Source organism: Cucumis sativus, chromosome 1 (genome assembly GCF_000004075.3).
Source record: "Cucumis sativus cultivar 9930 chromosome 1, Cucumber_9930_V3, whole genome shotgun sequence".
Taxonomy (NCBI): domain Eukaryota; kingdom Viridiplantae; phylum Streptophyta; class Magnoliopsida; order Cucurbitales; family Cucurbitaceae; genus Cucumis; species Cucumis sativus.
This window is the reverse complement of record NC_026655.2, coordinates 32026612-32049081: the sequence shown is the minus strand read 5'-3', so window position 1 is coordinate 32049081 and position 22470 is coordinate 32026612. Positions and strand designations below refer to the sequence as shown.

Below are 22470 nucleotides of genomic sequence, written 5' to 3'. Positions count from 1 at the left end.
TCTTTCTTTGGGCTTAAGCCCTCTAATTCTAATAGGAATAACAAACCATTCTAATAGGAATAACAAACTTTTCATTGATAAAATGAAAGAGGGTAATGCTCCAAAATAAAAAAATATACAAGGAAATAAAAATATAGTAGAGAATTTTATGGTTGAAGATGAGTATCAGCTAAATAAGATGAAAAGCTGACAAACTAACACCCAAAATTTGGATAGAAAGCACCTTGAAGAATATATGAGACAAACTGGACCACAACAATTTGACCACGGGTTTTGGTAAGGGAGATGTATGGGGACTGTTAGATGGTATAATATTAAATTTACCTTCACTGATTTGCTTAAGCTTGTTGCGTCAATTGGTGATTTAACATGATATTAAAGCTCACAGGTGGGAGTGTTGGATGATCCAATATTGAATTTAACTTTACCGATTAGCTTAAGCTTTTGGATAAATTGGTGATTCAACATAGATACATTTCTTAAATGTATTGCGAACAAAGATATGAATGATGTAAATTTGGTGTGGGGACTCATTTCATATCTTTGGAGATGTGAGTTTGCTAGATCAGTGTGGGGACTCATTTCATATCTTTGGAGTTAGTGAGTTTGCTAGTTCGGTGTGTGGACTCATTTCATATCTTTGGAGTTAGTGAGTTTGCTAGTTCGGTGTGTGGACTCATTTCATATCTTTTGTTCATTTAATATAATCCTATTTGATTTTCAAAACTGAAGCAAGTTTTTCTCTACTCTTATATAATTTTGAGAATATTGCACTAAATGGTTTACAGCTAAATTGTATACAGATAAATGGTTTCGATTTACTTTTACTAAGTTTGTATCTTCCATCTTTGTGAACATGTATGACTAATTTGGATGCTTTCTTCTTCTCTGTTCGTTTCAATATTGAATGAAAAGTTTGTAACTCGTGAAGAGTTGTTAATGTAATCCTTAGTCTGCCATTTCAGGTCTTAGAGGCAGTGGGTCCTATTATTTTTCTGTCAACAGATACAAGAAAACTTAGAAATGAAGGCTTTTTAAGTCCATATCACCCTCGATACCCAGACATACTTACGAACTCTGCCCATCCAATGGTAAATCTCTCTTTTGATGATCTTTCTATTTCTTACTACTGCTAGTTATAAACCTCTTGAAGTAGTTTTTTGTTTATTGTTTACTTTTCTAAGCTATTCCACCACTTTCTGTGTAGAGAGCACAAGATCTTGCAAATGTCACCTCCTATCGGGAGTGGGTATTGTTGGGGTATCTTGTTTGCCCTGATGAGCTGCTTCGTGTAACCAGCATTGACATTGCTCTGGTACTTTCCTCTATATCATGAGTCCGTTCCTTTATTGCTAAATTTTCACGTGGACTAAAAAATATATTCATGTCCTACACCTATCTATCCTAGTTGATATTTTCATATCTTTGGATGTGTGAGTTTACTAGATCGATCTGAGATTATCTCTTTTAGACGTTTGAGACCTTGCTTACTCTACATAAGGACATGAGTGATTCAATCAGAGAGTTCCTTCTTCATCCCCCTTTTGTGAGAAGGATATTTTTTTGTGGCCTATTGGGATGCTTTCTATTTTGTGGGATCTTTTGGTAAGCGTAAGAATAGAGTGTTTAGAGGGGTGGAAAGGAATTCTTTTGATGTTTGGTCGCTCGTTAGATTCCATATTTCCCTTTGAGTTTAAATTTTGAAAACCTTTTGTAGCTACTCCATAGATGCTATCTGGTATAGTTGGAGCTCCGCTGTTTTTGTTGAGCATGTGTTTTTGTATGCACTTTTATGCCTTTATTTTTTTCTCAATGAAAGTGGCTGTTTCCATTAAAAAAGAAAAAAAGAAAGATAAGAAAAAAAAAAGAATGAGATTCTTACTTTTATTTCAAAAAGAGTTAAATGTTCTGGAAGTCCCTTGGTAGACATCAATTTGTTTCTAGAAAAAAAAAAACTTTTCATTATACATCAGTCTCACCATTTGAGTCCATATGATCGTTGCTGAAGTCTTGGTGAAATGGTCCAAAAGTGTTCTGTTTCCATATCTTCATATCTCAGGCCACTTTTACCATTATTAGACAAACTATTGACTCTATTTATGGCCAAGATAGCAGTTGATGGGTGGTGACGGAGTCTTGGAAAAACAAAAGGAGAGGTTGGTTTCCAACTACTCCACATAAAGCCCACAATAATGAGGTAGGTTCGGAGTTTTGGATTCTTCGGAATGGTGGGTGTGGTGTTATATTTTCTAGTTTAGATTTTTTTGTTGTCCTTGATGGGAAACCAAAAGGAGTTTGGTCTCTCAAAAAGGAAAATTTTTTGTATGCGGCCACTAATTTTGCTGCTCACAATAACAGTTGGTTATGGATTCACAAATTTACACGTTCCTAATAATCACGCGATATAACTTTGAGGTTCTTTTACAGTTTCTCTCTCGTACATTCAACAAAGCAAAACTGTCAGCCACGTTATGGCCTCCTCAAACAATTTCTTCTAGAAAAGGAATTCACTTTTGTTAGAGGTAGAGGAAAGCAAATGAAATGATGGTCAAACTTTCTGCAACGATTTTCAGATGTTGGAATTTCTTGTCTTAATGGCATCCTATTCCTTGCTTTATATGTAATTAGTAAAAAAGCCTAACCATTCTGGTGGAGTTCATCAACCTGTAAAAATGTCTGTTTCCTGATTATTCCAATGTATTGTTGAGTTTGAAATATTTCAGCACATTGTTTCTTGGCTTCTTGGTACTAGCTACTTGGAGAGATTTTTGTCATCTTCTTATTATAGTTTTGTGTTTGTCATCCCTCCCTTCTGCTACTTGCCTCTTTCCTTCTCTACAGAATTATTGACCTTCGTGGGCTGCACAACTCTCTAATTTCTTTCTTGTTTTACTAAATCTTGCTCATTATTTCAATCAAAAAGAGAAACTCAGCATCATATATTTATCAATAATTTCTTTTGGGTTATCTTCTCTCATCGTTGATCCTGACATTTCAGGTTGTACTAAAGGAAAACTTAATTCTTTCATTATTCCGAGATGAGGTAAGAGAATAAACTTTAGAAGCCTTTATTTGAAATTTTTTTATTCATTTGTGGTCTTATTGTTGTTCAACTGACATGTAGTTCATACATCTACATGAGGATTATCAATTATATGTTTTGCCAAGAGTACTAGAATCAAAGAAAATGGCCAAATCTGGGCGTACAAAGCAGAAAGAAGCCGATCTAGAGTATAGTGTTGCCAAACAGGTTGAAAAAATGATCAGGTATAAAGAAAGTCTTATATTTTGTTCTGTTTCATTTAACTACATAATCATCTTTTCATTTCATTTTCTAATTTTCTAACACTTGTACATGAGAATCATGTTGGTTGGACGGATGTCATTATCAGTTAACACCTGCAGCCTGCAGTTTTCATTTTTAAGAAAATGCTTTTTCTATATCCAATCATGTGTATTAATTGTGCTCTGCAGAGCACATTACGTACATGATAAAAAGTTCAAGCAAAGTTTCTTGGAGGGTTGTAGTAGAATTCCCTTATTATCTGGTGGTGTTGTTTTGATCAATAAGCCAACATCATCCATACGTTGAATAATGTGGTTTCCATGATGGCTCTGGATAGGAAATAGGTAGTAAAATGGATAGCCTAGTAAACTGTCCAAGGTTGTGCAAAAGTTAGTGTTAGGAAATCTGTTTGTGTGCGTTTTATAGGTTTAGTTCATCTGAGCGTTTTGATCGTTTTGTTTGATCAATAGTAAGCCTTAATCAGGTAGGTTAGAAAAAAATAGTAAACCTTATTTTGGAGGTCCATCCTTGATGAAAAATCTGTAACCCTTAATTAAAAAAAATGCTTTAGTTATACTGAAAAATTCCCCTGATCTTGTCTTCATGAATTCCTCCATGAGTTTTGGCCTGCCTGACTGTGTGTGTATTTTCTCCTTTTACCCCTCTTTCATGTTTGTGGCAAAATCATCACGAAGCTGATGATGCAATAATTGTTGTGATTACAGCGAGATCCAGGAACAAGCAATAGTGTCTTGTGGTGCCATACATCATGAGAGAAGAATATTTCTCAAGCAGGAGATTGGAAGAATGGTGATATTCTTTACCGATCAACCGAGTTTATTGGCTCCCAATATTCAGGTATGCCTCTTACACTTTCTCACAATCAAGTTAACTATACCATACAAAAATCTTCAATAAGAGGGTTTTTTTTTTCCTTCCTCGAAAGATTCTTCTATTCCTTTCTTGCCACATGGACCTGAATGCTCTAGTAAAATTCTCCCAAATAAGTTTTTGATTTTGATTTTTTACTTTTCTCATTTCTCATTTCTTATTTTTTTTTCTCCCTTTTGGAAAGAGTGCTCTCTAAGGGTATGGAAAAGAAAAGTCTTTATATCTTCGAGAATAGCTATATGCCAATTAAAAGATGAAATGAGATAGTTCCTAAAGGTACTGGCAAATGTACTTGATAACATAAGGTCGGTCCATTTAAAATGTGTGGATTTTTCTGTTTTTTTCTTAATAAGAATTTAAGTTATTATATTAAAGAAGCAAGGTTATGTTGGGAGATCAGATGATATTTGGGTTTTATTCCTTTCTTTAATCTGAGAAGCACTGGTACGAGATATGGATACAATACAATGTGGACACAACAACTTCTCATTTCTTTAAATTGAGGACATCGACAAGGATACAATAAGGGCACATTTATTAAAATATATATCGTTTAAAATAGATATCACTTTTATACGAGAAGGAAACTAAAAGTTAATGAATGTATGCATTTATATGTTAAAGAAATCATTCTTGTCAAATATATATATGCTAAAGAAATCATTTGATGCGTTTTGCTCTACAAATTGTTTATTTTTATCATATGTGCCTATTTAGTGTACTTAACAAGTGCTTGATGCATGTTTACAAATGTTGGACCTACTTTGGCTTTGTAAAACTAGCGTCTGACACATCTATTGCACTAACAAGTGTTCGTTATGTGTCCAACAGATGTTGGAGTCTCCAAGTGTCAGACACATGTCGGACACAAAATCGTTAGTCAAACTAAAGTGTTCATGCTTTCTAGTTTTTAATACTTGCTTGTTCTTAATTTTCTATATAGATAGAAAATTGCTCCTTAGTATTCAACTACTGCTATATAGAAAATTTCTCCTTAGTATTCAACTACTGCTATATAGAAAATTTCTCCTTAGTATTCAACTACTGATTCACAGTAAAGGACTTGTGTTTTGATTCTCGAAGAAAACTCTCCTCAAAGCGATCACTTGGATCAACATTGGTTGCTGCTGGTGAAGACGGAAAAACTCTTGTTGATACCGATCAAACGTTCAGAAGAGAGAGCTTTGTGTGCTTTGCTTGTTAGTTCACAACACAACTATTGATGCCTTTTAGAGTACTCTTTTCGAGAAAAATAAAGGGGAAGGAATTTCCAAAAGATTGCTCCTACAGTTGGCCAAGAATGGAGTACTATAACCTGAGAAGAAGTTTCTTATGATTGTAGACCATGACCAAGGAAGGCGAAGCCTCTTCAAGATGGACCAAGACTGGATGCCAAACTTTGCACCCACTCTTGCAATATAGAGCAAATCAATAAGGAAAAAGGCCTCAAACATGTTTTGGAAATTTAGAGCTTGTTTAGTAGGCATTCTAAAAACAAAAAGTTGAAAACAAGGGATTCAACGAACACCAAAGTTGTATTTCATGTTCTTGGATATGTGTTTGGTAGTGTTAGAATTAGTGAGCTTGGTCCATGGGGAGATTGTGGGAGATTTACCCGAAATCTTTTTCCTTTTCTTATCTCATTGTGTATTCTATTTATTCTCCGTCATTGTATCTATTGTAATTTATCAAAAAATAATAAGAACAAAATTATTGTGGTTTTTCTCTCGATACTCGGTTTCCATGTAAGTCAATGTTTTGTATTTTTATTGCTTTCAATGTGGTATCAGAGCAAAGCAACAACGAAACCCTAGAAAATAGTTTAGGAGAAACCTAGACCGAACTAGAAGCCGTTGCTGTCGTTGTCGCCACCATGGAAAAATTACTCCACCAGCTTCAAAAGCTGCCGACAGTCACTATGGGCTCACCCTCATTGTCATTTGTGCAGCCAAACGATCAGAATCTTCTTCACAACAATGCTGTTGTCAGGCGCGTGGGCCCACATGTCGCTGTTCGTTCATTTCACCATCTAGCCCAGTCTTTTCTATGCGTTGTCGCTTGTCCAATCGTCGCACCCTTTCGGTCAGTCATAGGCCCACACGCTGCCTTTGCCCTTTGGTTACTGCCAACCACTATTTGATCCGTCAATCCATGCGTCATTTTCGTTTTATTCTTCACAACAGCCCTACTTTTGTATTAACGAAATTGACCAAATCCTTAACAAATCGGGGGTTAAAGTTGGCGAGTCTTCAGTACATTCCAAACCAATCGAGTTGTCGATATATTCCAAGAACACGGTAATTTCACTTCCTAATTTGCCTTAGAATTATATAACTGACTCTGCTGCTGCCTTTAGTGCTTGATCCTTGACCCATGATAATGATAAGAATAGTGAGAAACCAATCCCTGTATGCGAGCACTGCAAGAAACAGTAGCACACCAAGAATCAGTGTTGTAAATTCCTCTACCGTTCCCGAGAAACAGAACTCAGGACGTGCCTATGTTAGTAAGACTGCCAGCACCTCTCAGTCAACTGGCCCTACTGCAAGCCAGACCAGCCCCCCTATTCTTGGCGCCATTGTTCGGTCAGGTATGTGTCAATCCCTTGGCCTTATGAGTGTCGATGGGAAGAATCCTTGAATTTTAAACTTGGGGCTTACAGATCACTTGACATATTCTTTGGAGCACTGTCTCTTATACCCCATGTGGTGGTAATGAAAAAATTCAGATAGCCAATGGCTTTTGAGCCCGAATTGCTGGCATAGGACAAATAGTTCTCTTGACGATCTCTCTCTTCAGAATGTTTTGCATGTGTGTAAGCTTTATTACAATTTGTTATCTATCACTAAGATTACTCATGAGCAACACTGTAAAGCTACTTTTGTACCTGAATCTGTTTGTTTTCAGAACTTGAGCTCAGGGAGGACGATTGGCACTACTCGACTTAGCAAGGGACTTTACATCCTTGATGATGATACCTCCAGTAGTAGTTTACTGTCTTCCTATTTTAGCACTTCTGAACATGATTGTATGTTGTGGCATTTTCGATTGGGATACCCGAATTTTACTTATATGAAATATTTGTTTTCCCATATATTTTCTAAAATTGATGTCTTCTCTCTATCTTGTGATGTGTGTATTCGGGCAAAACAACATCGGGTTTTATTTCCCTCAACCATATAAACCCACACAACTGTTTGGGGTCCATCCAAGGTTACCACCTCATCTGGGCAAAAGTGGTTTGTAACTTTCATTCAGATCATACCTGTCTTACCTAGGTCTACCCTATCACCGATAAATTTGAGGTTTCCTCTGTTTTCCAAAACTTCTATCACACTATTGAAATGCAATTCCATACAAAAATTGCAATTATTCGAAGTGATAATTGTTGGGAATTCCAAAACCATGACCTTAGTGAGTTCCTAACCTCCAAGGGGATTGTTCACCAAAACTCGTGCGCCTACACTCCTGAACAAAATAAGGTGGCCGAGCGAAAAAGACTGTTATCTTCTGGAAGTAGCCCGTTCTTTTATGCTATCTACTTCCCTTCCTTCATATCTGTGGGGAGATGCTATTCTGACAACAACTTATTTAATCAATAGAATGCCTTCTTGTATCCTCTACCTTCAAACTTCCTTAGATTGTCTAAGGAGTTCTACCTTTCTATTTAATTTCTGAGGTTCCTTTTCGTGTGTTTGGATGTACCGCTTATGTCCATAATTTCAGTCCTAATCAGACCAAATTTACCCCTCAAACTTAGGCACGTGTGTTTGTTGGGTATCCCCTTCATCAGCGCAGTTATAAATGTTTTCATTTGTCGTCTAGGAAATACTTTGTCACTATGAATATTACTTTCTATGAGGACTAACCTTACTTTCCTATTAGCCATCTTCAGGGGGAGAGTGTGAGTGAAGAGTCTAACTGTACCTTAAAGTTTATTGAACCTACTCCTTGTATCGTGTCTGACTTTGATCCTCATCCCTTAGTCCTACCTACAAACTAAGTTCCCTGGAAAACGTATTTACAGGAGGAATCTCAAAAAGGAAGTTGGGTCCCCTACTAGTCAGCTGCCAGCTCCAGTCCAAGACTTTGAACATCCTTGAGATCAAGGTATGGAAAATTCTACTGAACCTTGTACTAATAATAAGATGAGTGAGAAGGACAAATCTGATGTTGCTGTTCTTGAAAATGTGGAAGAAAAGAACAATGGTAATGAGACTGAGGTTAGAGCAGGAACCGGTAATAACAAAGCTGAACATGGTCATATAGGGAAACTTGATGAGTATGATCCCTCTTGACATTCCCATTGCGTTGAGAAAAGATACCAGGTCCTGTACAAAATATCCCATTTGTAACTATGTTTCCTATGATAATCTCTCTTCACAGTTCAGAGCTTTTATAGCAAGCCTTGATTCTACCATATTACCGTAAAATTTCAATACTGCTTTAGAGTGTTCTGAATAGAAGAATGCTGTCATGGAAGAAATGAAGGCTCTTGAAAAGAATAAAACTTGGGAGATTTGTGCTCTACCCAAGGGCCACAAAACCATGGGATGCAAATGGGTGTTCATTCTCAAATACAAAGCATATGAAACGCTTGACAAGCACAAGACAAGGTTAGTTGCGAATGACTCAATCCTATGGTGTTGATTATTCAGAAACTTTTTCTCCCGTTGTGAAGTTGAATACTGCTAAAGTCCTACTATCTGTTGCTGTAAACAAAGATTGACCTCTATACTAGCTGGATGTTAAGAATGCTTTTTCTAAATGGAGACCTAGTGGAGGAAGTCTACATGAGCCCCCCGCCTGGATTTGAATCCCACTTTGGTTAGCAGGGTCGTAAACTCCAGAAATCCTTATATGGTCTAAAACAGCCACCCAACGTGGTTTGATAAGTTTACTACCTTTGTCAAGTCCCAAGGGTACAGTCGGGGACATGATCATACTTTATTTACAAAGGTTTCCAAGACCGGAAAGATTATAGTTTTGATAGTGTATGTTGATGACATTTTTTTGTCAGGAGATGATCAGGTAGATATTGGTAAACTAAAGCAGAGAATGGGTGGTGAGTTTGAAATCAAGGATTTAGGAAATCTGAAATATTCCCTTGGAATGGAGGTGACAAGATCTAAAGAAGACATCTCCGCGTCTCAGAGAAAATACAACCTTAATTTGCTAACCGAGATAGGTATATGGAGATGTCGTCCTGCTGACACTTCTATTGAATTCAATTGTAAACTACGAAACTTTGATGATCAAGTTCCACTTGATAAAGAACAATATCAATGCCTTATGGGTAAATTGATTTACTTATCCCATACTCATCCTGATATTTCCTTTGCTGTGAGTGTTGTCAGCTAGTTTATGTAGGCTTTCTATGAGGACACATGAAAGCTGTCAACAGAGTACTGAGATACTTGAAATCCTGATATTTCCTTTGCTGTGAGTGTTGTCAGCTAGTTTATGTAGGCTTTCTATGAGGACACATGAAAGCTGTCAACAGAGTACTGAGATACTTGAAAACGACTCCTGGTAAAGGGTTGATGTTTATAAAGACAGACATAAAGACCATTGAGGCATATACTGACTCAGACTGAACAAGATCTGTTCTTGACAGGAAATCTACCTTCGGTTATGGTACCTTTGTATGGGACAATCTTGTAACTTGGAGGAGTAAGAAGCAGAGTGTTGTGGCTAGGAGTAGCGTTGAGGCCAAATACTGGGCTATGAGTTTGGGAATATGTGAGGAAATTTGGCTCTAGAAAGTTCTGTATGATATTCATCATGAGTGTGAGACACCAGTGAAGCTATTCTGTGATAATAAAGTCGCCATTGGTATTGCTAACAACCCAGTTCAACCGATAGAACTAAACTTGTTGAGATTGATGAACATTTCATCGAAGAAAGACTTGACATTGGGTGCATATGCATTCTGTATATCCCTTCGAGCCAACAGGTTGTTGAGGTTCTCACCAAGGGGCTTCTCAGACCAAACTTCGATTTTTGTGTTAGCAAGTTGGACCTCGATGATAATTACTTGAGGGGGAGTCTTAGAATTAGTGGGCTTGGCCCATAGGGAGATTATGGGAGATTTACCATAAATCTTTTTTCTTTTTTATCTCATTGTGTATTATATTTATTCTCCCCCATTGTACCTATTGTAATTTATCATAAAATAATAAGAACAAAAATATAGTGGTTTTTTTCTGGATACTCGGGTTTCCATGTAAGTCGGTGTTTCGTATTTTTTTTTTCTTTCAAAGGTAGCATATTAAGAAATTTGATTCCAATTTTGACAACTGGATTTTTGTGGTCTTGGAGGTTTGGCCATTTTGTCTTGCTTGGAACTCTTCCTTCTAGCTTTTCCACTAAGTTGGTAACTCAAGTTCTATTTCGGATGATTTTCATTGTGGCTTCAGCTTCGGTTAAAGTTTCTCTTCAAATTATTTTGCTTTTCTCTTGGTTTTCAGGTACTTTAATCTTCAGAAGTTTCCTGTTGTTTTGGAGAGGTTTTGTCTTGTCTTTCGAGGCTCTTTTGTGTTTATTCAGAGGTTTTTTTTCATTGTTAGGCCCTGGGGCTGTTTTTTTGCAAGATTTTTCTTTGGTTATCTCAGCGTTCTCTCTGTGTTTTGTGGCGTTTTATGTTTCAAGTTTGGTTCAAGCCCCAAACTCTTGCTTTTATGTTCTCATTTTGTTTCTAATCTTGTTTTAGTTGTATCGTTGAACATTTGCCCTTTTCCATTTATTCCATGAAAAATTTCGTTTCTTGTTCAAAAGAATTGACATTTCGGAATTTGTTTTTGTTAAATTAAAATATGTATAATATGACATATTCTAAAGTATAGGCCAGCTTGCGCCTAACCCTTGACACAAACAGCTCCTTGCACATCCTTCTAGCCATGCATGTTATATATTTTCACATTTGAAACTTCTCCAATCTCATAAGATGAAAAGAGTCTTCTTATTTATGGACCATTTTTACTTAAATAGCAGTACACACTACTTAATCTGGGTTTTACTGGTACTTCAGAAAGATACTGATGCATTAACTTTTATATTTCTCTAACATCAATATTTATGACAGATGGTGTATTCTGCATTGGCTTTAGCACAATCTGAAGTGACCTGGTATTTTCAGCATGTGGGAATTGCATCCTCTAAATCCAAAGCGGCCAGGATTATACCAGTGGACATTGTAAAGTGCTTCCACCCTGTAAAATTCCTCTACTAGAACGTTGAGGAAGTGTTTGATTTTAATAAAATTTTGTTTGCAGGATCCTAGTGATCCAACTATTGGATTCCTGATAGATGGAATGGATCGTCTTTGTTGTTTAGTGCGCAAGTACATTTCAGGTGAGAAAACTAACTGTTGTGGTCAAATTGATTTTCATACTGTTCATAAATAAATGTTAAGAATGAAGGAGTTTTCAAATATAGCAAAATGAACCAAAATATTTACAAATACAGTAAAATATCACATAGACTGGCTGCTATTTTACTATATTTGTAAATATTTTCAGCAGTTTTGCCATTTAAAACAACGAATAGACTGCTTACACTTTATGGTGAGTGACATTTAACCAAGCATGTTTTTACATTATTTTCTCTTTTAAGAAACAGAATAGTTTTGATTTACAATGGTAGGCTTGCATATATTTTTCTATTCATTTCAGTTGTTATAGTTACGTACTGAATTTCATCAATCAAACTAATATCAAAGTCCATTGTAAAAAGTGGACTTGGAAATGGTTAAATCTAACAAACAATGTGTTAGGATTATTAGTAAAAAAATTAGGATATTTTAGACATTCTTTATTAGATGACAAGTTGGGTTGTTATAAATAGAGTTAGAGAATCAGACAATTGAATATTATGGAAATGTTCTTTGCGACGAACTAAGCTCTTGAATAGATAGTAATTCTAAAACAATTAAAACATATAGAAATGGTTTTAACCTATTGTCGTCGCCTATTTAAGATATTATAATCTTAATTACTGATGGGTGAGGTGGTTGTCTTGGAAAGAGCTAGTAAGCAGTTCTAGATACTCTAAAATACCCTCCAAAAAGAAAAAAAAAATACCAATAATATAAGTGCACAATGTATATACACTTTTTGACAAATTTATATATGTTCATGTGCAGCAATTCGAGGTTATGCATTATCGTATCTTTCTTCCTGTGCTGGTAGATTCCGGTTTTTGTTGGGCACTCCTGGGATGGTGGCTCTGGACCTAGATTCTACTTTAAAGGATCTTTTTCAGCAAATTGTTCTTCACCTTGAAAGCATACCTAAACCTCAGGGTGAAAACATATCTACACTCACACGTGATCTCTCAGTAAGCAACCTTAGAAAGAGCATCTGAACTTTATTTGTACATAGTTTAGTAATCGTAAAAAAGGTGCAGTTTCTATGCATTCTTTTTCCTAATATGACAAAACTTATTTAAGTTAATGAACAGGCTTAAAAAACTGAAGTGACTGTTTACATCTTGGATGGTTATTTGATAAGTGCTGGATTTTTTTTAATAATAATAATCTTTTAAGAAACATATGTCCGCTCTGTTAGTAGCATAATCAGAAGAAGCATTTTGATGCACGTTGTTCCAAAAAATGCTGCAAAGCCTCAATGGCAGCACTCCTTGCATTTCCTACAAAAGTTATTCTCATTTCTCTTGCTCACCATTTTCTGTTGAATTTTCTTAAAGTTTTTCTTATTAAATTCTTTTGCTAATTGTATTGAATAAGAGAAATAACTAGTTAAATGTCTAAGAGATCAAAATTGTTTCAACTTTGAAGTGTTTATTCCCATTGGTTTGAACCTTCCAAGTGTTCTAAAGGAAAAAAGGAAAGAGAAAAAAAGCCTAAACAACCTAGTAAGTATAATCATGCAAGTGGTATTACAATAGAGGTAATTTAAGTGGAAGAACTTTTGTGTCTACACTTCTTGTTTAATATATATCATTCTTCTGTGCTAGCAGATTCTGAAATGGTAGTTGTCTCCATTTATAGGATTTTCGGAAGGATTGGCTGTCAGTATTGATGATTGTCACATCTTCGCGGTCTTCTATTAACATTAGACACTTGGAGAAGGCAACTGTTTCCACTGGGAAGGAGGGCTTATTATCAGAAGGAAATGCTGCATATAATTGGTCCAGGTTCTTTATCTACCTATAACTCCTTATTGTAATTGGCTTGTAACTCCACCATTGTTTAAATTTCATTGCACAAAATTCCATTGAATCTTGAGTAATACATATTTAATTTGTTCAAACTTTTGACCCAAGAGTATATAGAATATATAGAAAGCCCTTGGTAGCATCTCGATACCCACCTTGACACTACCTCATTGGGTCAAATTATTTGATTGCTTATATTTTAAGCATTTAGACACTGGATATCATGAAACTTGACACTGTCCACTAGGGAATTCTCCTGTAACACTCTCTCATGTCTCTTTGGCCCCCAAGTCCTCTTTTTTTGCTCCAGTTATCCCTATTTTTTGTGCAAATAATCATTATTGCTTTAATTGCTCGAATCCTATAATATAAGAAAACATTCTTGTGAAAGTACACTTTAATCCAAAAACTAGCTAAAACTACACCCTAAAAATAGCACATTTTATGCGTTATCATGTCTCATCAATAATATTCAATTTTCATTTGTTAAAAGGAGGTAAAATTAGGTAAAAAGTTAAAAGTATTTACTTATCCTATTTTATGACACATGAAATATGAGTTAGTTTTTCTTACAGAAATAACAACTTTCATTGAGAAAATGTAAGAAAACAAGGGCATACAAAGAAAAAAGAAAAGACCCACCCACCAAAACACCCCTACTAACTGAAGGGAGTCCAACTAAGCAAAATGTTACCTATAGAATATTACAAAAGGTCTTCGAAATCGAAAACCCAAAGGGACATGTAATCTAATCAAAGACCAAACCACACTATGATCCCTTCCCTACCATGAAACACCTGGTTGTTCCTCTCCCTCCAAATGCCCACAAAATAGGACACCTTTGCAAGCTATAAAAAACCCCCTTCTCCTTGAAGGGTGGATGGAGGAGGAACTCCTTGATCGTTGCACAAACGCCTCGATCGCCACCATGGCTAACACCGAACTCCTACAGAAAAAAGGTCCACACAACCCGTGCATACTGGCAATCCCAAAAAAAGATGATTAAGGTTTTCCTCTGCCTTCTGACAAAGCATGCAACAAAAAGCCCCAACAAATGAAGTCCTCCTAGCAAGCCTATCAACAGTGTTAACCCGACCAAGAAAAACTAGCCAGATTAAGAACTTGACTTTCTTAGGAACATTGGTCCTCCAGACCACATAAAAAATAGACTCCCTATGAGCGAGGGATCCAACAACAGATTGAAAAAGGAATTACAGTATATCCCTAACTCCAAACACGAACGTCTTTCCTTCCCTTCCCAAAACTGCACCCCTCAACCAAGAAAGAAGAGAGGCAACCACCACCATTTCCCTATTGGTCAAATTGTGGCAGAACCCAAAGAGAAGGATGTAGAATTATTGGACCTAACAAAAAAATTTGATATCATACAATTTTTGGAAAAGGATAAATGATAAAGATGTGGAAGTGAAGAACAAAGGGAAGAATGCCCCACCCACCGATCCTTCCCAAAATAGGTATCCTTACCATACCCCACAAAGCAACGAGCAAACCGAGAAAAGGTCGGAAGCTCGAAAGAGAAAACTTTCCAAGGATTACGGTGTGTGCCTTTAACCCCTTTTGCCATCCATTCAAAAGGATGATTTCCATGCTTACTCACAATAATCCTTTGCCATAGAGAATCGGGCTTGAGGGAAAAGTGCCATGGCCACTTCACCTACAATTAAATCTAAAATTACCGATCTCTAAACCCCCTTGACTCATAGGGCGCCCCACCACTTCCCAATTGACCAAGGCTACAGAATACAACAACCATAAGGTCTAAAAATTGGAGTAATGGAAAAATGGAGACAAGGCTACAAAACTGGAAGGCATCTATTCTTGTATGATCATGAGCAATGGAAGACTGAAGATCTTTGGCCAAAGAGACAAACATGACCTTACTTGAGAACTCTGTACTAAAGTTTGTACAATTGTGTATGCCAAAGAGATCCATGCACAATACAATCATTTTTGACTACTTTTTAATGTAAAATGCAAGGCACACTAAATTTCAATAAACCTCTTGGGTATAAGTGCGAAGCACATAAAGAAAGCAGGTTGTTTTCCAGACCCAATTGAAAACTGTAAATATTTTTAATACATATGAGGGTTAATGAGAATTTTAAGAAATTAGAGGTTTTGTGAGAGATTATATGAGAAGAGAAGATTTCTCGAGGATGTTTTTTAATTTCTTAAATTTTTTTTTAACAAATAACAAAAAGGAAGCCCAGGGTGAGTTGTGTGAGCCTCAAGTAAAAACATGCTTTGGCTAGAACATAATAGGATAATTTTTTGTATAAATGCTTTTTCATTAGGAGGTTGAGATATTCAATCTAATGCCTCCCATTGTGTGACATCCATGATTCTTGTATGTAGCTAATTGAAAGGTTTTTGTATTTATCTCTTCTTTATGCTTCTGGCTTGAATGATTTTCTAGTTGGTCCTTTCTTCAGTAGAGTCTTTTTGCTGCCTCTTTGGCGCTAACTCTTAAGGCATCTGCCTTTTATACTCTCGTTTATTTTAATGAAAAAACTTTTTCTCAAGACTATAAAATGTAAAAGGAAACGGATGAACATTACTTAGCCGCTTGTAGTGCAAAAGATTAACATTCAGATTTTTTTTTATCATCGCAGATGTGTTGACGAGTTAGAATCCCAATTATCAAAGCACGGAAGTCTGAAAAAGCTTTACTTTTACCATCAGCACCTTACAGCAGTGAGTTCTTGTTTTCAAAAACTGCATGGTCCCTTACCTATATATTTGCAGCTATATTTTGAATATTATATTTCATTTGTAAATGCACTGATAACGTGCTAACGAGCATGTCTATTTTTTTCAAAAGGTCTTTAGAAATACAATGTTTGGACCCGAAGGGCGACCTCAACATTGCTGTGCATGGCTTGGCATTGCCAGTAGTTTTCCCGAGTGTGCTTCGCCAATTGTCCCAGAGGAGGTAATTGTTCAACACATCTTCCTTCTTATAAATCTTCATTTCTGGGATTAGAGTAGTCCTCTTTCTTTTTTGGCCATATTGTGGGTTATTTGGATTGGGAGAATAGGAATTTTTTTTAGGGGTTCTGAGGTTCTAGGAGATTCTAGAGGTTGTTAGTTTTAATACTTCTTTGTGGGTGTCAGTCTCTCCTTCATTTTGTTGTTATCCTTATCGGCTAGGTCTTATTCTTTTAGATTGAAGCCCATTTCTCTATAGCTAGGGCCTAGGGTTTGGACTCATTTTGTGGGGTTATTTTACTGGCTTGACCGTGCATATTCCTTAATTCTACGTGATGAAAGCTTGGTTTCTCAGTTCTACAACTAAATAAATATAACAAATGAAATCAACATCAAATTTGTAGCATACAAGCTGAATTCCAGTCCCCCAACTTGGTGGCATCCAGCCTCATGATTACAAAAGAAGAATGAGCAAGCCAGTTATGTACATGCCTTAATATTATGGTGTGACAACTTCTAATGGAAAGATTTCACCAATTATTAGAGAGCCGTACTTTTTCTAGAGTGAGGCTTTATTTGATTCTTTACTTTGCCATTGGAACTTGGAATAATACCAAGAGCCTTCAAATTGAGGCATGTGGAGCAATTAGTTTTTCATTTTTGTGTTTTCATCAACTGAGACATCCTCAAATTCTTGGAATGAGAAGTCTATTGTAAATGTTGATGTACATATACAAAACTGTTTTAAAATCTTATGAAGAATTAAGCTAAGATTTGTTGGATTTGAGGTTGATGTTGATATCTTAGAAGTAGAGAATGAGTGTGAGAAATGAGAGTTTTAGATTATTTCTCTGCTATCTGTTTGTAAATGTTTTCAATTTGTCTTTAGAGACCTTGTAGTGGACTAATGGTGGTGATGGGATGAGCCTCATGATGATTTTTATCTCGGGGGTCTGATTTGGTTCATATTCATACTCACCTACGATTGCATTTCCTTATTGCAAACTCAATCAAATATTTCGTAGTAGCATATTTGATTTGAAGTGCATGGCAGGTCACCAGAATTGGCAGGGACGCTGTACTCTATGTAGAATCTCTCATTGAGTCTATTATGGGTGGTTTGGAGGGATTAATTAATATCCTTGACTCAGAAGGAGGATTTGGTGCCCTAGAGATTCAGGTACTTGTATATTGCGACACTTCAGGCAGCATTCTCATTTGCTTAACTAATTCCACTCTGCTTTCATTTTTGTAAATATTCCTGAGCCTAATGCTTTAAGAAATTTCAGCTTCTACCAGAGCAAGCAGCTTCTTTCCTAAATTATGCTTCGAGAGCTTCAATTCCTTTGACTAAATCTCCAAAAGGAGCAGCTGGTTTTCCTTTACCTGGCTATGAGAGCTATCCTGAGAATAATGGTTCAATAAAAATGTAAGCTGTTTTCTTTCTTATAACTTTGGTTTTATCAATTTTGTGACACTGTGGGGTCTTTGAGTTGAGAGAAATAATAGAATTGTCAGGGGGCGGGAGAGGTCTTCTAGTGATCTTTGGTCCCTTGTTACATTCTGTCTTTGGGCATCAGTGACAGTCTATTTGTAGTTAATTACACTCTTAATCTTGTTTTACCTCACTGGAGTCCCTTTGTGTAATTTGACCCCTTTTGAAACTGCGTATGTGTTTGTATCTGTGTGTTCTTTCATTATTTCTTACTAAATACTCGGTTAAAAAAAATTCCAGTAAACATTAACCTGAAGTGGTTTTGCAACGGATTATTTTGTCCATGTAATCTGTTGCTAGGATGTTGTCTGGAAATTTTTATGCTCTGTTTTGACTGTTTTGATTGTTTTGGATACTTTGTGTTTCTTATGGAATAAGGGGAAAAAGAATTTTTTTTGATAAGTTGTTAGTTTTATCATAAATGCAGTCAGTCTTAAAAAAATTTCTGTGACAGGCTTGAAGCTGCAATGCAAAGGTTAACCAATCTATGCTCTGTTCTGAATGATATGGAGCCGATATGTGTTCTAAATCACGTTTTTGTTCTGAGGGAGGTATGATATGATTGCTTTTCACATCTTTTCTTTTTCCTTGACTAGGTTTCCAATCCTTTATGATTTGGGAGTAATGTCCCAGTTCGAACGAGCTTTTAAAATTGGATCCATGCTTCTTTATTCTCTTTTTCTGAGAGAGCAGAGATATAAGAGGAGATTTTTCTTTATGTTTGACAATGATATTAGCAAGTTTTCTTTTCTAGTATATTTAGGCAAATTGGACCAGCCGGCTTTTTCTAGTACATGGGAGAAATAATAAAATAAGTTTATTAATATTCTTGTCCATGCTCTACCTGGTATAATGAGTTTCTTTCTTTCTTCTATTTTTTTTTTTTAATTTTAGGAATAAATAATTAAAGATCAAATTATATGATAAAAAAAGAATAACTGATTCTCTTATACTGTATTTGATCGCATCATGCTGACTGCTGAGAGTTGTGGAGACAAGTTCTTTTGCAAGGATTACTAAAATTTCATCAAAATTTATAGATTATTAATTAGAATGTGTTAGATACTTAGATTAGTACATGGCAGGGGTATAAGAGTAATTAGTTATGTAGGCAGTTAGATGGTTATTATTAAATCACCGATTCATCCAAAAGCTTAAGCTAGTGGTTGAAGGCAAATTTAATTATATATCACCAACAGTTATAAATAGGAAGTTGGGGAGGGAAGAAAGGGGAGAATCAGTTTGGTGGGTAGTTTTTTTGCACTCTTCCTTGAGAGAGAGGATAGACAGAGAGGGAAGTATTTTACTCGTTCTTAGTTAATTTCTGCATTTTCATCTCATATCAGTTCTTCTCTATAATAGTGAGTTTATATCAATTGAATAAGAACACATCTTATTAGTGTTCTATCAAATTGGTATTAGAGCATCAAACTTGGGAAAACAGATGGGAATGGCAAAGAAGATCAAAGAAAGATTTGAAGCAGTGGAACAAGAAATCTCTAGCATATGAGTAGAACTCCAGAAATTACCGATAATTGAAGAAACCTTGAGGTCCTTGAGAAAGAGAATTGATAGGTTGAAGGTTCAAACTGAGGAAAACCAACAATTGTTAAAGTGCGTTGAAATGAAGGAGTGGAAGAATCACAGCATCGGCGAGTCATATGCCGGTGATGAAGAGCACAGTTGAAGGAGGAAGGACACCGACGAAAAGAACCAAGAACGAAGTACAAACAAAGATAATAGAAATTGAAGAAAAGGTGAGGGATCGAAACAAGTTTGAATTGCCAATGTTTAGCGTAATTAGTTATGTTGGAACTGCTTTAGATTGTTATTGATCACCGGAGGAACACAATGCATTCAAGGATTGGTTGGAATTGAAGTAGAGGCTATTATTTCGTTTCCAACCAGAGAGGGAAGAAGATGTTGGTGAACGATCCTTAGCAATCAAAGAGAAAAGGATCGTGGAAGGTTGGCGAGAATTACCATGAGAGATCCGAATCGAAGACTCGAGTAAAAAAAAGTTGTTGCTTGAGGAAACAGAAAATGCCAGCAAGTGGCGATTTACAGTGGTCTGAGGAGGACATGAGGCTGCCAATGACGTGACAGAAAGTGATAGGAAAGAAGTGTTAAACTTGATAGTATGGGGTTTCCATCTCAAAACCAATTCATATATAAATATAGTAGGATAGGTAAGCAGTGGGGATTGAGACTAATCATTGCATTTAGGACTTCGTTCCTATTTTAGGATCAATAATCTTCATTTTTCATACCAATTGGATTTCCATCAAAGTCCCCTTGATTTTTCCAATGTGGGACTCCTAGTATCTTCAATATGCCCTCTCAAGATAGTGCCTCTTTGGGTTCACTTGTCTTGGACCGAATACCCGTTTGGGCTTATGGCTTCTGATACCATGTTAAACATGATAGTATGAGGTTCCATCTCAAAACTAATTAGCAATGAGAGGAGTAGCCCATCTACCTTATATGGAGTATGAGTTCCTTTGATTTTTTCAATGTGAGACTCTTAATATCTCCAATAATTTATTAAACTACCAATTCACCCAAAACTTAAGCTGGTGGTTGAAGGTAAATTTAATTATATATCACCAACACTCCCCCTCACTTGTGGGCTTGAAATATTTGAAAGGTTCAACAAGTGGAAATCGATTTTAATTGGGGAGGAAACGACACTGCAGGGACTTGAACACAGGACCTTCTTGAACCACCTACTCTGATACCATATTAGACAACCAATTCACTCAAAAACTTATGCTGGTGGTTGAAGGAAAATTTAATTATATATCACCAACAAGAAGATTAGGACAAGAGGAATAAACCCTATAATTTGGGTTACCCCGATTCAAGTGGGCTTCAACGTATGCTAAATGAGCTTCAAGTTTTTATAAACAAAAGAGTGGAGGCCCATTATTGTGTAAATGGGGCTTCAAGTTTTTATAAACAAAAGAGTGGAGGCCCATTATTGTGTAAATGAAGAGGGTGGTGAGTCCTAAAAATGGAAAAAAGAAAGATTAACTAACATTGGGCTAGTTTGTGGGCTGAAGGAAGATTATTCTGGACTATGGGCTGAAGTCAATGGGTCTTATTGGATTCAAAAAGAATTTCAGGGAAAATTTCTTCATTAAACTTGAAGAGCAGATTGCTGGGAATGGTTGGTAATTCAAAAACAAAACAAAAAAAAAGTCAATTTTGTGATCATACTTGTAAGCACACCTTGAGAACAAGTTGTTTTGAAGGCCTCGGTAATGTTAGATACCTAGATTAGTATAGAGCAAGGGTATAAGGGTAATTAGTTACGTAAGCAGATAGATGGTTATAAATAGGGAGTTGGGGAGGGAAGAAGGGGGAGATCAGTTTTGTGGGTAGTTTTTCTGCACTCTTCCATGAGAGAGAGGATAGGTGGAGAGGGAAGTATTTTACTTGTTGTTAATTTCTGCATTTTCATCTCATATCAATTCTTCTCTGTAATAGTGAGTTTATATCAATTGAATAAGAAGACATCTTATTGGTGTTCTATCAGAATGTCCTTGTCCGGAAAGAGCTTTTCCAAGTATACACAAACACACTAATTTATCATCTCTTAAGATAGAAATTTGCTGAAAAAAAGACTGCTAGAGTGTTTATAGAATTAAATTTACTTTAATTCATCAGCATAAGCTTTTGGGTGGATTAATGGTTATTGATTAACATGGTATTAGAGTAGGAGGTTCAGTGTTTGTGTTTGAACTCCCTTTATATCACTTTCTATTAAGTTAATATTAATTTTTACTCATTGTGCCTTCTACAAATTTCTGAAGCCCACAAATGTAAAAACTTGTTAAAGTATTTGTATAAGTAAATTTACTGTGACCCATCAACTTAAGTTTTAGGGTTGAGATTGATGAAACAAAAATGTTTGTCTTGTATTTTTCTAATGGATTTGAATGAAATATTTATTTGCTCTATTGTCTGACCACGTATTTCATGCTATACCATATTGTTCTGTATATTTTCATTTGTAACTTGTAGTTCTGTAGCTTTCTCTTTGCGAAAAAGAAAATTCATTTCACGTCATTCTAGTAATATCATCCAAGTTTTTATTATCGCATTGTGTGCCACTCGCATTGTAACTTTGGGCTCAAAAGCATGAGTTATAATGAGGTATTAGATGGATCATAAGAGACATGAATTGTTTGTTGGAAAAAGTTTTTATAATGGGTCAGTTGGAATTCTTAGAAAATAGAAATATTCTTACATATGAAATCAACCTCTTATGTTGTCACTTCTTGGATGAGTACTTGTATTGGTGTAAACAAAGCTGTAAATAAAGCTATAGTAGCTGTATTGTTATATACTATAGTTAAAGGTAAAGGTTGATTGTTAATTACTGTAGTTCAAGATTGTTAAGTTGGTTACTAACTAACTTCTTTGTATTAAATCTTCCTTATAAATAAAGCTCTTCCCTCTCATTGAGGGGTAGAATACTATTCATACAAAAATCACTTTGGTAGTTTATACCAAATAGGTATCAAAGCATTACACTCTTGGGACCTATGGCTATCCGGCGAGGAGTACAACTGGTGGCAAACACTCCTGTTCTCTCTCCAAGAACCACCACGAGACGCTTGCTGTTCTTGGAAGCTTCATTGGAGGGAATTCGTGACATGTTGAATAT

The 22470-nt window shown here is 36.0% G+C and overlaps 1 protein-coding gene across 2 annotated transcripts in view; it reads left to right on the top strand.

Annotated features, from left to right (window-relative positions):
* The window catches only part of LOC101216813 (protein NAP1), a 35722-nt gene that overhangs the window by 8247 nt on the left and 5005 nt on the right, over nucleotides 1–22470 (top strand). For both annotated transcript variants that reach the window (XM_004145387.3, XM_011662006.2), the window contains 14 exons: nucleotides 966–1091; nucleotides 1208–1315; nucleotides 2999–3043; nucleotides 3125–3267; nucleotides 4012–4144; nucleotides 11262–11372; nucleotides 11452–11530; nucleotides 12321–12514; nucleotides 13188–13333; nucleotides 15988–16069; nucleotides 16197–16307; nucleotides 17358–17483; nucleotides 17593–17732; nucleotides 18253–18349. In XM_004145387.3, coding sequence (XP_004145435.1) covers nucleotides 966–1091; nucleotides 1208–1315; nucleotides 2999–3043; nucleotides 3125–3267; nucleotides 4012–4144; nucleotides 11262–11372; nucleotides 11452–11530; nucleotides 12321–12514; nucleotides 13188–13333; nucleotides 15988–16069; nucleotides 16197–16307; nucleotides 17358–17483; nucleotides 17593–17732; nucleotides 18253–18349 — 1641 coding nt within the window. The remainder of the gene's footprint in view (nucleotides 1–965; nucleotides 1092–1207; nucleotides 1316–2998; nucleotides 3044–3124; nucleotides 3268–4011; nucleotides 4145–11261; nucleotides 11373–11451; nucleotides 11531–12320; nucleotides 12515–13187; nucleotides 13334–15987; nucleotides 16070–16196; nucleotides 16308–17357; nucleotides 17484–17592; nucleotides 17733–18252; nucleotides 18350–22470) is intronic.